We start from the raw sequence: 17,803 nt of genomic DNA, 5'->3' as shown, positions 1-17,803 counted from the left end.
AAGACATGAAAAGAACCCAAGAGAGAGCCTTGGGGGGCATCCAAAGTTAAGGGGAATGATATGGATGATAAGTCAGCAAAGGATACTTGGGAGTGTCCCAACAGGAAGAAGCAGGGTCACATACACACAAAAAAACACCAAAACAGAAAACAGAGAAGTATGCAGGAAGAGACAAAGTCAAATGCAGAAGAGAGGTAAAAAATGATAAGGACTGAGAAAAGATCATCATATTTGACCATTAAATGATCACCTCTAACTTAATGTAAAGAGTTGAAAAGTGAGCAAGAAGAAAAGAAATGGAGACAATGATTGAAAACAACATTTGATACCAGGTTAGTTGAGAAGTTGATGGGAAATAAAGGATGATAGCTTGCAGTCATGGCAGGATCTAGTGAGGGAATTTTTTTAAGGGTGGAAAGACTTAGGAATGTTTGAAGAGTACACAAAAAAGCATAACTAGATGATAAGGAAAGATTGAAAATTAGGAGGAACTGATTATTGAGGGGGCAATCTGCTGGTGAAGATGAGAGGGAATAGGATTGAGGGCTCATGTGTTTGTCCTTGGCAAAGAAGGCCATCTCATTATTTTTAGAACTGGGGAAAAGGGGAAGATAGTGGGAGATGATGTCCAGAGGTTTTTAGAAGAAAAAGAGAGAAGGTGAATAGTGAATTGCCTCGAGTTTCTAAGCTAGCTCCTCAGATGAGAGAAGGGGGAAGGAGAAAGTTTAAAGGATTAAAGAGAGAAAATATTTGTAATAACTTCTGTGTGGAGTAAAATAAAGAATAAACAAGGGGATAGGGTGGGGAATTGGATTGCCTTATTGTAGCCAATTCATTGGCTGATGCAATTATGGGTTGATGCAATTCCCCCATAGAAGAGGCTAGGGAGCCTGCTTCCAGGACAGTCATGATGACAATCAGCCAATCAGCAAGCATTTATTAAGTATCTACTATGTGGCTTCGGGCAGGCAACCCACCTAGGGGAAGGAAACCCTGATTTTAAACCTCCGCTGCCTTGCAGCTATACCCATATATGGGAAAGGCTTTGGGAGTTAACCCTGAGGAAAAATCAGGAGTCAGAGTCCCTTTGGCAATTGGATGTTGGACATCACATCCCTCTGGCAACTCCTGTGGCGGCACTGGTGCCAAACTGTATTGGCTCTGCCTCTCCTTTGGATCCACCAATGTCTCAGAGAGGGAAAACCTGCTGCATGGGCAACAGCTTGTTTTCTATATTGATCCGCCCAGGCCAGCTCCCTGGAGAGGACACTCTGGCTACTCCTCATGGAGTAGATACAACATGGGATGTGGCAGTTACCGGTTATAAGTCACTCAGGCGCTGTGGCTCCCGTATCGGACTGCACAGCTACACTGTGGCCTGTGGCTCTTCGAGGCACTGATCCATGGTCGTCTGTCACTGGTGGAGGCCTACTACTACTATGTGGCAGACTGTAAATAATGAGAATACAAGAAAAGGTAAAAACAAACAAATAAACAAAAGCAAAAACCAATCCATAATGTCAAGGAGTTCACAGTGCAATGGATAATGACACAATAGAAGGACCTTGGAGAGATTTGTAGTATGCACAGATATGCTCTAACTGGGTCCTTCCTACTAACCCTGTTGGCAAATAAGAACCTCTGATTGGCTATGGTTACATAGCTGGAACTGAAATGGCAATAGTTGGCCTTATCTTTCCTCTCTCATTTTTGTTCCCTTCTTCTTACCTGGTGACATTCATGTGAAAGAAGAAACAATGCTATAAGGAAAGAAATCATGATGTCCATTCCGTCCCTGCCATCTGAAGCAAACATGTGGTTCATGAATAGAGGACTCAGTTTTTTGTGTTAACATCAGGTTGTTTATTTGTTCATTTTAGGTGAAAGAGATTCAAAGTGAGTATGATTTTATGAGTGGTGAGAGATCAGGAGCATGATGGGCCCCAAGAGTCAAGTGCATCCTAGGTTTTGTAGCTACTTCAGCATTGAGACCCTAAGGATCAAGGGTCAACCTTACAGGACCCAGCCCAGCCATAGATGACATAAGGGCTTATCCAGCAGTGCTGCTGCATTTGGATATGACCTTGGTGGGACCAATGGTATATAGAAATCTCTTTAATTTTGAGCTCTTGGGGACTCCACTCTTGCTATATCTCTGAAAGGGATATTTATATTCCTTCATCAAATCTTTTATGTTAATGAATGCAATGGAATTAGGGTGCTGGGCACCCATGGCTAACTTCAGGGAGACTAGACTGGAATGGAGGCTTTTGTATATGGTATTAGATGTGAGATGCCCCAACTCCTCAGAGCTACCCAAGAACACTGTTAAAACCAAACATAGCAATCTAGTCTACCTGATGTCCTTGGGGATGGCATAACTCTGTGGAATAATACAAGCCTCAACTTTTGGTCTTCAGGTCATAAAGAGGGATGAAGAATTGAGGGCAATGGGCATGTACGGCCTAAGGAACATACAACCATTTACCATACAAATTTGCTTCCTTCTAGTCCCACATGCAAAGCCAACTCAGGGAGAAGATCTTGTGCTGGGATGTTTTTTGCTCATTGACACCAAGAAGGAGCAACTAGGTGGCACTACAGTGCCACTATAGTGCTCAGTACGTAGTTCTGCAGACAATATGAGCAATCAATACATCAAGGACTTAGGCAAGGAGTGATTATGGCAGTGCTGACCCCCTTTCTTACCAAGGTGTAACATTCCCGCCCCAAGCAGATTTGTCAGTTCCATGAAAAGATGGTCTGGTAACTTTGCATATAGAGAGAGGGTATGCAAGACACTGAGAGACTTCCAACCCTGTGCCATTGCAAACTGAATAGTGGAGGGAGAGATGAATCCTAACTGGTGGAGAGATTTTAGAAAGAGAAATGGGGGGGAGTTGAGATCAACATGGTGAGAGAGAAGGTACAAACTTTTGGGAGCAGCTAGGTGGCATAGTAGATAAAGCACTGGCCCTGAAGTCAGGAAGACCTGAGTTCAAATGTCACCTGAGACATTTACTAGCTCTGTGACACAACCCCAATTGCCTTAAACAGCTGGGGCCATCTACAGTTGTCCTAATATATATCTTGCCACTAGACCCAGATGGCTCTGGAGGAGAAAGTGAGGTTGGTGACTTTTCACAGCCCTCCCTCACTTAAATCCAATTCACTGCAAGTCATGATATTACCCTGATGTCACCGTTCTCTTAAACAATGAAGGACAAAACAACAACAAACAAACTTTTGAATGACTATCAGGAATCCTCAGAGCTGTGGGCATGGAAGAAAAACTGTACCCTCCAACTCCACCCCAGATGTCCCTTGCTTACTTGCTTACCCACTAGAGACTGATAAGAGTTGACTTCTTTAGTGAAGTTATTCTCTCTCCTGAGTCAAAGAGACTCTTGTGCATTCTGTTTGCTCTTGCGTATTCTATTATCTACCCGAGTCTGTTTCTTTCCTAACTTCTGTTTTGCCACTTACTCTGATGAATATATTTATTGGCTCTCTGTGATTATTTTTTGCATAATAAGCACAGTGGGTGGGGGCAGTGGTGAGCGGGAACTGTAACTCTCCCCTGTAGGGTGTTTTTGTGGTTTTTTTTTCTAACCTCCCAAGAGTACATCATCCCCCTGAGATGCAAATATCCCATGTGTTACCGTGTGATATGATTCTAGACCAATATCCCTCTCAGAGATAAATGAGTGAAGGAAATAAGCCTTCACTTAGAGCCTTCTCCCCGCTCTACCCAAAGGGACAATCTGTCTCCCTTAGAGATATCAAGTGGGGTGTTGAAGATCTTAACTGTCTAAATTTATTTCTACAATGCAAGCCACCCCTCGCGGTCCCCTGTGGCTCAGGTTAAATTCTTGTTGTTGTTGTTGTTGTTGCACAGTTGTGTCCAATGCTTCAATAACCCCATTTGGAGTTTTCTTGCCAAGGATACTGGAGTAGTTTGCCATTTCTTCTCCAGCTCATTTTATAGATGAGGGTATTGAGGCAAACAGGGTTAAATGACATGCCAAGGGTCACCGAGCTAGTAAGTGTCTGAGGCTAAATTTGAACTCAGCTTTTTCCAACTCTGAGCTGTCACTCTTTTCACTGTTGCACCTAGCTGCCTCTTACATGATTGCTAAAATTCTCGTCAACATCATATAGTTTTAATGTACCCTTTTCCTTGAATTAAGCTGGTTCTCCTCACTCTCCCATGAACATAATATACTCATTTCCACATGTCCATGTCTTCTTTCACCTATGTTTACCATACTTAGTTTGCCTTCCCATTGGTCTCCTATCTAGAAAATTCATATTTGATATATATCAAGTCAGTGGCAGCTGGGTGGTACCTGGAGTCAGGAAGACCTGAGTTCAAATCTGACCTCAGAAACTTAGCTGTGTGACCCTGACCAAATCAGTTACCCTCTGTCTGCCTCAATTTCTTCATCTGTAAAATAAGAATAATAGCACCTATCTCTCAGGGTTGTGAGGATCAAATGTGATAATATTCCTAAAGCATTTAGCATAGTGCCTGGCACATAATAGGCTTTATATAAATATGAATTCCCTCCTTCCCTGTCTCACTAAATATCAAGTCTGTACTAATGACCATAAATGGAATTTATACTATTGAATTTTCTTTTTTTTTTTTTGGTTGTTTTCAGACCTGTGATGTCACCAATATAGAGAGCTCTTGGTAAGGAACTCCCCTCTATCAATGTGCCTGTTTTAAAAATTCTATTCTGAGAGTAACCTGGGACACTGAGAGGTTTAGAGGTTGGCTCAGGGTCACACAGCTAGTATTGGTCAGAGGTAGTTCTTGAACTGTTACGGTCCTGACTCAGAGAGCAGCTTTCTATCCGCTGTGCCGAACTGCTTTTCTATTGAATATTCTGTAGCTAAACTACAGAGTATTTTTTAAATTACCATTTTCCTAGAAGTCTCATCAAATAGGAAGCAGAGCTCCAGAATTAGGGTCAAAGGACCGGGGCTGCATTTTGACGCTTATTATCTGAGTGTCCCAAGTCAAATCATTTCATTTCTCGGGGCCTGAGCTTCCCTATCAGTGAAATAAGAGGAGACAAGATGATTGCTAATGTCTTTCAGCTTCCACTCCTACGACTAAAGTATTTGGCTACAAAAGACTGAAAAATGTTTTTCTTTGAATTCTCTCCTACGTCTTTTGAAATCCTAACCACCTTTATGTCTCAACTCAAATGCTGCCTCTTCATGAAGCTCTCTTATCCCTGAGGCAGAAACCTTATATCTGCCTCTGACTTTGCACCTGCGCTAAATCCTTCTTCCATTCTCATTACTTTTTCTGAGGCAGTATAGTGGTTAAGAGTGCTAGACTTAGAATCAGAAGAGACATCAGTTCAAATCCCACCTCAAGCACTTACATACTAGCTGTATGACCTTGGGCAAGTCACTTACTTTTCCCCAGCCTCAGTTTCCTTATTTGTAAAATGAGGATAATAATAGCACCTACCCCCTAGGGTTACTGTGGGGTTCAAATGAGAAAACATATGTATAGCATTTTGAAAACCTTGTAGTACTATTTAAATACAAGCTATTATAATTCCCTTGTTGTCTTGGCCAGACTTTTAATTTCACAACATACAGAATGCCCAATAAGGAAATTATTTTTACCGACGCAACTCAGAACATATTTTGTAACTTAAAGAGTCACCTGGGGTGCTAAGAGATTAGACAAGTTGCCCTCAGTCACATAGTACATATCAGAGCTGAATTTCCTCAACTCTGAAGATAGCTATTATGTCTATCTACTATGCCAAGCTGCCTTCTATAATCACTGAAAATATTGCATATCTGAGTTTGTTTCCTATCACCTCTGCCATATGGTGAGCTTCAATGAACACAAGGCCATGTCTTTTATTTTTTGCAAGGCAATGAGGGTTAAGTGACTTGCCCAGGGTCACATAGCTAGTAAGTGTTAAGTGTCTGAATTCAGATTTGAACTCAGGTCCTCCTGAATCCAGGGCCAGTGCTTTTATCCACTGTGCCACACTAGCCTGCCCCAAGGCCATGTCTTAATTATCTTGTATCTTCCCCAGCACTTAGCACAAGACTAAATGATAACAGTTGAAAAACCCAACATTTAAGAAGGCAGTGTCATATGGGTAAAAGAACATGGCTGGAGCTGGGGCCCAGGAAAGCCAGAATCAAGTGCCCATCTTGCACTTTTTAGCTATATGATCTGTGGGCCAAGTTCTGGGCTATTTCTGTCAAATACCAAGATTACTCTTCTAGCTCTCATATTTCTCTGTGGCACAGTGGATAGAGCACCAGGCATGAAATTAGAAATGTTGTTCAGTTGTTTTCAGTCATTTCCTACTCTTCATGATCCTATTTGGGGTTTTCTTGGCAAAGATGCTAGAGTGGTTTGCCATTTCCCTCTCCTGCTCATTTTGTAGATGAGGAATTGAGGCAAACAGGGTTAAGTGACGAGCCCAGGGTGACACAACTAGTAAGTGCCTCAGACCAGATTTGAACTCAAGAATATAGTCTTTCTGACTCCAGGCCCATACTCTATCTACTGTACCACATAGCTGCCTGGAATTAGGAATATCTGAGTTGAAATCCAGCTTTAAATACTAACGAGCTAAAAAATTCTGGCCAAGTCACTTAACCTCTGTTTACCTCATTTCCTACATCTATAAAATGATAATAATAGCACCTATTTCCCAGTTACTGTGAGAACCAAATGAGATAATAATGATAAAGTGCTTAGATAGTGCAATGCATGGAATGGCAGGCCTGAAATCAGAAAGACTCATTTTTGTGAATTCAAATCTAGCCTCAGACAGTTACTAGCTGTGCAACCCTGGGCAAGTCATTTAACCCTCTGCCTCAGTTTCCTCATCTGGAGAAGGAAATGGCAGACCACTCTAGTATCTTTGCCAAGTCAATGCCAAATGAGGTCACTAAGAGGCAGAAATGACTGAAACAACCCAGTAACAACAATAATACAGTGCCTGGCACATAGCACGCACTAAGGAATGTTAGCTATTATTATTGTTGCCCTTATATATTTTCCTCTCCTGTAAACAATTCCCACTCTTGTAGTTGGGATCATACAACTCAACTCGTTTGCTGCCATTTCATATATCTTATATTTCCCATTGATTTCAGGACGCATGCCATCTTATTTGTTTCCCTCACAGTATCTAACACAAGACTGGATCTTTAGTAGGTGTTTCACAAATTCCTATTAATAGACTGGCAAAGGAAATGGGCAAAGAAAGCACACAGACACAATCTCTAGGTGCTCCCTCAGTTATTGACAGATCCATCATCAGGTTACTGCCTGGCAAAGCATAACTGCTCGGTCATTACTTTAGTCTTCTGACCCTAACATCAAGGGAAATGCCTTGCTACACCCTGAATACCACAAGTGGAGAGATCTTTAACACATATTAAATTGCAAGCTCCAACTAAATTGTAATTTCCTAAAAGACAGTGATTATGTTCTTCTCCCCACTCCACACACACAATGAGCTCATCATAGATCTGACAACGTGTACTCAATGAATATTTATTAACTTACATCCCAATGATAGATGAAATCACTTCTTCAGACATTAAAAATGATAGCCAGGGGCAGGTAGGTGGCCCAGTGGATAAAGCACCGGCCCTGGATTCAGGAGGACCTGAGTTCAGATTTGGCTTCAGACACTTGACACTTACTAGCTGTGTGACCCTGGGCAAGTCACTTAACCTTCATTGCCCTGCAAAAAACAAACAAACAAAAATGATAGCCAGGTAGGTTTGATTGACCAATGGAAATTTTTTTTTTAAATCAACATGGTACCTTTTAATTTTACTTCCACATAATATGAGAAATCTCAAGGAAACCAGTTCTTAAACTCTGGTATTTTGCAAAGCATCTGCTTTTGGCTTCCAAGGCAATCATAGTTCCTCCTAGCAAACTAAGAACCCTGGCATTACCCATCTCCTACTGATCAAGGAGAGATAGGATCATAGATCTAGTACTAAAAAAGACCTTAAAAGACATCCATTCAAACTCTTTATTTCAAGAAGTGAAAGGGCTTTCCCAAAGTCACACAAGTGGCCCATGGAATCCTAAAACCTCTTTGATTCCCTTCCCTGCTAAGGCAGTAATTACCTTTTTCCCTGACTTCATATAGCACTTTTTTTTTTGCAGGGCAATGAGGGATAAGTGACTTGCCCAGGGTCACACAGCTAGTTAAGTGTCAAGTGTCTGAGGCTGAATTTGAACTCAGGTCATCCTGAATCCAAGGCCAGTGTTTTATCCACTGCACCACCTAGCTGCCCCCATATAGCACTTTTAAAAGCTCCATGTATTATTTTATTTTACTGTTATCTCTGGATAAGTATGCCTTATATCCTCTTCCCTAGACTGTAAGATCCCTGATGGCAGGAGACATTATCTAATATAACTTTTAAATCTTCCTCACCTCTCTCTCCTAATAATTCCTAGCACAGTAGCAGTTACCAAGTCCTTGGCCACCAGTGTTCTCCAGGACTGTCACTCCCAGAGACATTCGACAAAAGAGTCAGTCATTCATAAGGCTGCAATTTAAGATTTCTGGTTCTATTCTCATTGCTGATTTACTTTGTTACCTCAGTTTAGTTCCTTCAGTTATGGATCGTTGGTTTCCCCATATCACTATCATCTTCACCACCTACCCCAAGTCACCCCACATAAAGTATATATCCTTTTCCTCCATCTTCAAAATGTAATTAATATGAATGAAATCCCATTTAATTCACAGGTTTCAGAGATGTGACCTGTTCTCACTGGCCGAATTTATGTCACAAACAGGATTGTGGTTTCCCCAATCACCAGCAAAGGTCCATATGCTAACTGCATAATTCCTCTTGACCACCTGCTTCTTAAGGAACAAATGTACACATCAACAGTGATCACTGGTAGTGATGATGCTACCCTGTAATCCTTGCTATTGGGAAAGACTGAGATTGGTAGATAGCTTGATGTTTTGAGCTGTAGTGGGGCTAAAGCTGATTGGATGTCAATAGCAATTTGGATATTTGACACCAATATGATGAGCTCTAGGTAGTGAAGACTGCCTAATGAGGGGGAAACTGGCTCAGGAAAGAAAAAGCAAGCAAGTTAGAGTTTCTGTGATCAGCATTTAGATCAGAAAGTGACCAGCTGCTTCATTTCAAGCCTAGGCAATAAAGAGTACCCAGTCCAATAAAAACAAAGAAACAAGCAACAAACAAAAAATAGGTGACTAGATAGATAAATGAATGAATGAACGATAAATGACTAGATAGTCAAGTGAATAAGTAAATGAACAAATGAATAAACAGGTACATAGATGAATAAATAGAGAAAGATTGGATGGATGGATGATAGATAGAGAGAGAGAGAGAGAGAGAGAGAGAGAGAGAGAGAGAGAGAGAGAGAGAGAGAGAGAGAGATTTTTTAAAATAAAATCCACAGTGACTACTTTCCCTTTGGAGTTTAAGGGAAAAAAGAAAAATTGAAAAGAATCTAATTGTACTCTCAGTTTCAACTAGTTCAGTCCAGATTTGCCAAACTGTATAAAAATGTAAGCTAAGGGACTTGGGAGTGATATCATTTGGTATCAGGTTTTGGCCTTGCTGCTTTTTCTTTCTTTCAACTTGCAAATAAAAGTGCTGAGTTCTGCTTACATTTGGTTTCCTACTCCTCAATTTGCGTGTTAACACTTTGTGGCTGAAAAAAAAATCTGCCTGCATTATCATAACCACCTCTTTTATATATTTATTTGTGTGACTGTCTCATTTAAATGCAAATTTCCAAACCTCATTTAAGCTTAACAAGCTATGTGAAGACTTGAATAGGAAGATAGAGGTGGGATCTGTAATTTCATTGGTATAAGGAAATTCCAGGTGAAGAAACTCCCTTTACCAATGCAGGGAAGACTGACATTTTCTCTGCAATTTATAGTCCTAGAAAGTTGCCTAGAGCACTGAGAGATGAAGTAATTTCCCCAGGGTCACTCTGCCACTATGTGTAAGAGGTAAGTCTTCAATCCTAAAAAGCTACCTTTAAAGACAGTTCCCTCTCCACTATGCCACATTGTTAAAAGACTTGACTCCACTGTATAAAACTAATTATTAGCTTAGCCATTGTCCTGGGGAAATAGAGAGGGGGAGGGTTAAGGATCATGATCTGACCCCTGATGAGGATTTAAAAAGTCATTCTGTGGATTATTTAACTGGGGGAAAAGCAATACCATTAATTCAGAACTCCAGGGCAGACAGTTAACTCCAGAGAGAGATTTCTGTACATGTATACTTACTTTGGTATTTAGCCACCACCTCCCTGGCAGAAGGAAACAAAGAGATTCCAAACTGAGGGATTAAAATTACCAACAGCAAAGCAACAAACTGTAGAAATCAACATTTAATGTGAATGAGCAAATCCCCCAGATTCCCCTGCAGCCATTGTACATGGTAAAAGCAACAAACAGCTTTCCCGCATACCAAAGGGGGTATACGCCATCAAACACAGGTCTCTTGGTGACTCCATGATGGGATAAAGCTCCTGTTGAACAGACTTCATTGTCTGAGAAAAGTCTGTCTTGGTCCTCAGAGCTGTTCAGTGCTGTTAAGCAGAGTTCAACCTCGGTGGGGGGGGGGGGGGGAGTGCAGAACTCCCAGGAGACTGTGGGGGTCTATTCCCCTGTTGTTTTTTCACTGGATCCATATTGCCTAGTAGACGTTGGGTCCAAGAAGCACAGGTGCCTTGGCAAAAAAGCTTGTTAAAGTGATATCTTTAATAAACACATTCTGAACAAATCAAAGAATATTATTGTACCTCACATATTAGCTTTCTAAACTACACAAGGTCTTTTCTCTGACTCCAAAACCAGAAAGACAAAGAGAATTTTTTTAATCACAAAAATTGATCAACTGTAGAAAAACAAACACTGCCCTCAATAAGGTAATGTTTTATTTCCGAGGATAAAAATAAAAGGAAGGAATTCTAAGAAATCTTCCTCCAACTTCATTAAAATGTGTGGAAAGAAAATCACACCAATTACTTAAGGCACACACACACACACACACACACACACACACACACACAGACTTGCCTTTCTTTCCAGAAAGTGTCTCTGTTTTAGAGCTAAATCATTGAGTTTACATCACATCCAGAGATACACAGGGTTGTGGACATGAGAATTAGGACAGACTTATACTGAGAAACAAGTGTCTGTATAAGGAAGGTGCTGGTGAAATAGTGGTTCCCAGAAAAGCAGTACAAACTTTTTCCATCCATAAGCACAACATATATTTATATAGAAAGAAAAAAAATATGTCAGAAATACCTGAACTATGGTATAAAAGTTCCTTTCACCTGCCACAAAAGAATAACATTTTCCCCTCTATGCTCAAATAAATATACTCAAACTTGCAACTGTATCTGGGGTTTATAAAAACCCTTGCTTTTAAGCTCGTTAGTTGTTGGGTTTTTTCCAAAGGTTCTTCTCTGGGTTTTCCCACTAATGGCTAAAAGTGACCGACCAGGACTGCAAATACATACATCTTACTGCACTCACCATTTCAGCAGTTTCCTGCGTCATGGAATGTAGTGCTTTTTAAAAATAAGTGACCCTTTGGTGTCACGGAAAAAAAGAAAAGGGGAAAGAAGGGGAGAAGGAATGAGGGGAAAATCAGGTTGGAGAATAGTCTTGGAATACTCAGTGGGATGGAATAGATTTCCACTATCAAGTCCCCTCATTCTGCTTCCCCCTTTTAGATCCCCACCTGGCTGTCTTCATCTCCTCTACAGATCTGTCTCCTGGCTTGTATCCAGGCAAAGGGCATAGAGGGATTTCCTTATGTCTACATTGCTTTTGGCTTTCAGATTACATTTTTCCAGGGGGCAGCTTCCTCTGTGGGCCCCTTCCATGTTTTCTAGGGTTTTAGTAAAGGACCCTTTGCTCCCACTAGACTTCAGCTGATTCACACTGTCCTGTACTGAGCCCTGGCCTATGGTGCTGGTTGGTTCTTCCTTGAGGGCTGCCCTTTCTTCATTGTCTGTCTCCCGATGATAGAAGTAATTGAAGTTGGAGACAATGACAGGCACAGGCAGAGCTATGGTGAGGACACCTGCAATGGCACACAAAGATCCCACAATCTTGCCCCCTACCGTCACTGGTCTCATGTCTCCATAGCCCACTGTAGTCATGGTGACCACTGCCCACCAGAAGGCATCTGGGATGCTGGAGAAGTGGGTTTCATTGTTGTCTGCCTCTGCAAAGTAGACAGCACTGGAGAAGAGGATGACTCCAATGAAGAGGAAGAAGATGAGGAGCCCCAGCTCCCGCATGGAGGCCTGCAAGGTCTTGCCCAGGATTTGTAGGCCTTTGGAATGGCGGAAAGTTTGAAGCATACGGAAGACCCTGACCAGGCGGATGACCCGCAGGATGGCCAAGGACATGGCCTGCTGTCCATTGGAGCTGCTGCTTCCTCCTACGCCCCCCGGCTGTTGCTCTGCAAGTTCTGTGCCCAAGGTAATAAAGTAAGGAAAGATCGCGACCACGTCAATGATGTTCATGATGTTGCGGGAGAATTCTGCTTTGCTAGGGCAAGCAAAGAAGCGTACCAGAAGCTCAAAGGTGAACCACACTACACACGTGGTCTCCACAATGAAGAATGGGTCTGCCAGGGTCCTCGGCACCATAGGGGCTACTGTGGGCCCCTGAGGCAGAAGATGCAGGTCCCGACTGCCACCTCGGCTGGCATTAGTACTCTGCGGGTGAATTGGATGATGTTGGTGCAGCTGGGCTTGGCGAAGGAGCTCCCGTTCATCCCGAAACTCAGGTAGAGTCTCAAGACAGAAGGTGATAATGGAGATGAGGATGACCAAAACTGAGACAATGGCGATGCCCCGGGCGGAGCCAGAACTCTCTGGGTACTCAAAGATGAGCCAGACCTGTCTCTGGAACTCATTCCGAGGCAGGGGCTTCTCCTCTTCTTTGATGAAGCCCTCATCCTCCCTGAACCGTTCCATGGCCTCATCCCCTAGTTGGTAGAAGCGGATCTCATCAGCAAACACGTCCAAGGAGACGTTGACTGGCCTCCGCAGCCGGCCCCCGGACTGATAGTAGTAGAGGATGCCGTCGAAGCTGGGTCGGTTGCGATCGAAGAAGTATTCATTGCGCAGGGGGTCAAAGTAATGCAGACGCTTGGCCGGGTCCCCCAAGAGAGTGTCCGGGAATTGAGCCAGGGTGCCCAGCTGAGTCTCGAAACGCAGGCCCGAGATGTTGATGAGGACACGCTGATGATGTAGGGCAGATGACCCTAAACCTTCACCCTCCGACATGCCCAGGGTGGAGCTTGTCTCTCCTTCTTCTCCCTGTCCAAGAGGTTGCTGTCGCACTGACTCGGGGAGGTCGGTAAGGACGCCCACCCTGGCCCTCTTCCTCTCCCACCACCGCTGCGTCCGGACTTCCTCGGCAACCCTTCCTTGGCTCCGTCGTTGAGCTGCCCCCGTCGGGGGGACGCAAGAGCCCTTCCTCCGCTTGGACCGCTGCTCCCCCCAACCGGTTCTCTTCCTTTTCGATGGCCGTGGTGCTCCGTTTCTTCAGGTGACCAAGGCGATCTCCATGGGCCAGGGGCAGGGGCATACTGCGCCCCCGCCTCTACGCTCCTCGGTCACACTCTCTCCCTGCGTTCTCTCCAAGCCCTCTGCTAACCTCCTGCCTGGCCGCCCGAATTGCTGCGAATGCTCCCTGCTGGGGTTGCCGGAGCGACTCCCAGTTAGTCCTGACGTCAAGAAGCTGCCCTGGCTCTTTTCTCCCTGCAAGCTAGTCGGTTACCAAGCAGCATAAATGCTCCTTTGCAAGCAGATGCAATCTTACAGTCTGCATTCTCCATCAACGAGGCACTCAGCCACCACCCCCTGTAGTTCTCTCCACCTCTTCTTTCATTCTCTTCCTCCCCTTTCTAGCCTTCCCCGCTCCGCGACTCTCACCCCCTATAGCTCTAGCTAGTCCTGCCAGACTAGCGGCATCAAATCACCCCCACCTACCCTCTTCCCCAGTCTTCCAAAACACTGGGGGCGTCACCCTATGCAGAGGCGCAGCTGGAGTTATTGGTTTGGGAGGGCAGGGAGAGAGCAGGAAGAGGAGCAGAGGAAGAGCACAGGTTGTATACGGGAGAGAGCCAAGACTCCCCTGGGCAAGATGACAATAGCTTTGCGTTTTTCTGCTCACCTGGGACTCCGAAATAAACTGGATAGACTTGGGCGGGGGAGTGAAAAGGTGAGAATATTGAGTTGTTTCGCGATGGAAGAGATGAAAATTATTCTCTCTCTCTCTCTCTCTCTCTCTCTCTCTCTCTCTCTCTCTCTCTCTCTCTCTCTCTCTCTCCCTCCCTCCCTCCCTCCCTCTGTGTGTGTGTGTGTGTCTCTGTCTGTCTGTCTCTATCTGTCTCTATCTCTGTCTGCCTGTCTCTTTGTCTTTGTATCTGTCTGTCTCTCTGTCTCTGTGTGTCTGTCTCTGTCTCTGTCTCTCTGTATCCCTGTCTGTGTCTGTCTGTCTCTCTGTCTCTGTGTGTCTGTCTCTGTCTCTGTCTCTGTCTCTCTGTATCCCTGTCTGTCTGTCTGTCTCTCTGTCTCTGTCAGTCTCTCTCTGTCTCCTTCCCCCCTCACATACCCCCTGTATCTCTCTGTTTTTCTGTGTCTCAGTCTCTTTCCCTCTTTCTCTCTTGTCTCTCTCTTTGTCTCTCTTTCTCTATCTCTGTCTCTCTCCCTCTCTCCTTTTCTTTCTCTTTCAGCAGGGGAGGGATTGGCGGAATCCTCAACTTGGGCTAAAATGATTGAGATGAACAACAATAAACAAATAAGCCTAACAAACCAATGAAGAGACTTTTCTGTCTCACACTTATAGGTCAGAAGTTGTGTGCTATCTAAGCAGGCTTCCACCCTAATGAAAAATCACATTCCCATTACATTTTTGTCCCCAAGAAGCAACAGATGTACTTCCAGTAGACGCATTCAGGCAGCCCCAAGCAGGCAGAATCAAGAGACCTCTCTGAATAACCCCACAACTCTCCACTCTCAAGACCAAATCTAAGGAACCAACACAGAATAGGAAGTGGGAAGAGAGGACTAGAGATACCAAGGAATGAAAATGCCTGATGAAAGATGTTTATTTCTCTTTAAAAATTTTACAGCTTCAGAGTATTTAGGACCAGCCTAATCGACATTTGGGAACTAGGGGGTCCATTTATAAGAGGTGTCAAGGAAACTCTTGTCCTACTTCCCTGGAGATGTCTTAAGAATGAGATGTGATCCTGACTCTCCCCACCATAACCACCACCACTCCCTGTCCCAGATCCCCATTTGTTCAGGGTAAATTTGTTCAGTGTAAAATTTTGCCAGGCAAAAGTGTAGATGGAATGACCTCTAGAGTTCTCTTCCAGCATTGAGAATCAAGGTTTCCCAATCCATCCTGACCCATTACAGGGTTCAGCAGGGAGCAGTAGAGAAGGAAAATTATAGGCAAACTTGTATGATTGAGAAAGCCAGATATAAGTGCATAATCTGATTTATTTTTGTTTTTAAGCAAAGAAAATAATACGTGAACATGTATGTGTATATATTTCAGCATATTGTCAATATATTGTTCATCAGTTGTTTCAGTTGTGTCTGACTCCTGGTGTCCCTATTTGGGGTTTTCTTGCAAAGATACTGGAGTGGTTTGCCATTTCCTTTTCCAACTCATTTGACAGAGGCAAACAAGGTTAAGGGACTTGGTCAGGGTCACACAACTGGTAAGTATCTGAGGTCAAATTTGAACTCAGGAAGATGAGTCTTCCTGACTCTGGACCTGGCACTCTAGGCAGGTGCCACCTAAGGTGCCCTATAAAGAAATTACTTCAAAGAAAAAGGTATTAGCATTTACAGCCCTCCCTGGCTGAGGCATTTTAGTGGAAATAACAATTACTAGCTCTCACTCAGTTGACTTGGGTTCCTAGGAAGGCTCTGCTACTTAATACCCATATGGCCTTGGGCAAAATACAGTATATCTGGGCCTCATGTCCCTGATCAGGAAAATGAATAGTCAGTATTGGATGATTACCAAAGTCGCTTTTAAGTCTAAAATCTTATGAAAACTATCATCTGCCCCCAGAAAGTGAATCAGAGAACCCTGTCAGCATCTTTACCTTCTCAGTCCTTTGCCTTATAGTTGTCAGTGGGATCACCAAGAGAAGGGTGTTTACAAGGAGCATGGCAGATAGAAAAGAAGAGGTTCCAGTAATAGTCACAGGACAGGCCTGGCAGATATCTTTAATGGAAGCCACACTGAAAAGCAAAGTTTGCCAGTGTTCAGGCCACCACATCTTCTCCAGAATGAGACAATCTGATAACTGTATTGAGTTCATATCCCAACTATTTACTACTTGTATGATCTTGAGCAAATCTCTAGAGTTTCTTTTTAAAGCTTTTTCTTGGGCTTATTTCTACTATAAAATCTTAGGCCACTAAATTCTTTTGTTGAACATTTTGATATCTGCTCTTCACAAATTTAAGGTTATTATATTGTTCTTGACTTTCTGCTCTTTATCATAAATGTTAATATGGAGTGTTTAATTCCTTATAATGTTTCTATCACTCTACTTCATAAATTTCTCTTTGTTGGCCAGAAATTTTTAAAAAACACATATGTGTGTGTATACATGCACACACATACATGCATACATATATTTATAGATATATATTTAGCAAAATAGAAAAAGTGTTGGGCCTGGAGTCAAGAAAGCTGATTTAAAAAAAATAAAAAAAAACCAAGCTAAGTTTAAATCTTACCTCAGATACTCACAAGCTGCGTGACTGGGCAAGCCAATGTTATTTGCCTCAGTTTCCTCATCTGTAAAACGAGTTGGAGAAGGAAATGGCAAACCATGCCAGTATTTTTGTCAAGAAGACCCCAAATAGGGTCACTAAGAGTTGGACATGACTGAAAAACAACTGAACAACAATGACAAAAAAGGAGAAAGTGCTCATATGGTTCACACATATCTATCAATGTATGTGTATGTGTATGTTTTATTCATCAACTTTCCTTTTATATCACATTCCTTCCTCTGATGCCTCCAGATTGAACCCTCTCACAGGACAAAAAGTTTTACCCTTTGGGGGGCAAACAATTAAAAAAAACATCCATTATAGTAATTTCTTCAGACAAGGTATCCAATATTCTGTCCCAGTTGTCCTCCTGTCTCTCTTCTTTGGGGAGTAGAATATGTGTCATCAGTTGTTCTCTCAGAGAATCGCTGCTTTTTCAGTTACTCAGCTTTGGACAACATTTTAGTGATCTTTTATTTGTATTTTAGTAGCCATTGTGTATGTTGTTCTCTTAGTTTTGCTTATTTCATCTGTTATCTATTCCCTGAATTCCTCATATTAATAATTTTACAATAGAATAATATTGCATTACATTACATACTGTAGCTTTTTTTTTTTTTTTTGTGAGGCAATTGGGGTTAAGTGACTTGCCTAGGGTCACACAGCTAGGAATTGTTAAGTGTCTGAGGTCAGATTTGAACTCAGGTCCTCCTGAATCCAGGGCCAGTGCTCTATCCACTCTGCCACATAATTGCAAACACCCCCCTCCCCCACCCCATAGCTTTAAAAAAAAAAAAAAGCTATTCTATAGTCAATATAGAGGCACTTTTTTCCTAATTATTTGCCACGCAAAAAGTGCTGCTATGAATATTTTGGTATATATTTGATTTTGAATGTTTCCGAATCCCTTGTATAAATCCAGTTGTAGAA

General features: G+C 42.8%; 1 protein-coding gene across 1 annotated transcript; it reads right to left on the bottom strand.

Annotated features, from left to right (window-relative positions):
* Window positions 1–10,412: 10,412 nt before the first annotated feature.
* KCNA5 (potassium voltage-gated channel subfamily A member 5) lies at window positions 10,413–13,630 on the bottom strand. The gene is given in 4 exon segments (XM_043967059.1): window positions 10,413–13,416; window positions 13,419–13,515; window positions 13,518–13,597; window positions 13,600–13,630. Coding segments are annotated over 4 exon segments (1,821 nt in total). The 3' UTR covers window positions 10,413–11,803.
* Between the last annotated feature and the right edge of the window lie 4,173 nt (window positions 13,631–17,803).

This window comes from Dromiciops gliroides, chromosome 5 (genome assembly GCF_019393635.1).
Source record: "Dromiciops gliroides isolate mDroGli1 chromosome 5, mDroGli1.pri, whole genome shotgun sequence".
Taxonomy (NCBI): Eukaryota; Metazoa; Chordata; class Mammalia; order Microbiotheria; family Microbiotheriidae; genus Dromiciops; species Dromiciops gliroides.
This window is presented reverse-complemented; position numbering and strand designations above follow the sequence as displayed.